Source organism: Penaeus monodon, chromosome 32, assembly GCF_015228065.2.
Source record: "Penaeus monodon isolate SGIC_2016 chromosome 32, NSTDA_Pmon_1, whole genome shotgun sequence".
Classification (NCBI taxonomy): Eukaryota; Metazoa; Arthropoda; class Malacostraca; order Decapoda; family Penaeidae; genus Penaeus; species Penaeus monodon.
In genome coordinates, this window is record NC_051417.1 from 32,076,000 (window position 1) to 32,076,428 (window position 429).

The 429-nt window shown below is 64.3% G+C and overlaps 1 protein-coding gene across 2 annotated transcripts in view; it reads left to right on the plus strand.

Annotated features, from left to right (window-relative positions):
- The window catches only part of LOC119593818 (protein white-like), a gene marked incomplete in the record, with an annotated part of 20,205 nt that overhangs the window by 12,443 nt on the left and 7,333 nt on the right, over window positions 1-429 (plus strand). For both annotated transcript variants that reach the window (XM_037942848.1, XM_037942847.1), the window contains 1 exon segment: window positions 181-385. In XM_037942848.1, coding sequence (XP_037798776.1) covers window positions 181-385 — 205 coding nt within the window.

The window sequence follows — 429 nt, forward strand, 5'->3', positions numbered from 1 at the left end:
ACCCTTCCCCACCCACCTCTCCACCCTCCCATCCACCATCTATCCACCCTTCCCCATCCACCCATCCACCCTCCCATCCACCATCTATCCACCCTTCCCCATCCACCTCTCCACCCTCCCATTACCATCTATCCACCCCTCCCCACCCCCCTCTCCAGCTCACCCACCCTTCCTCCGCAGAGACAACGAGGCGCTGGACGTTCAGAAGCAGCTCGAGCGCGCGATGCAACCTCCTGTCCGAGGCGACGCCCTTGCCCACGTGAAACTGCCCAAGAGCCCCTACCGCGCCTCCTGGGGGAATCAGTTCCTGGCCATGTTCAGGCGCACAGGCCTCGAGCTCGTGCGGGACCCCCTCGTGTCCATTATAAGGCTCATTCAGGGGCTGGTGAGTGCGGCCCGGGGCTTACTTGGTGGACGGGGACGGGGGTC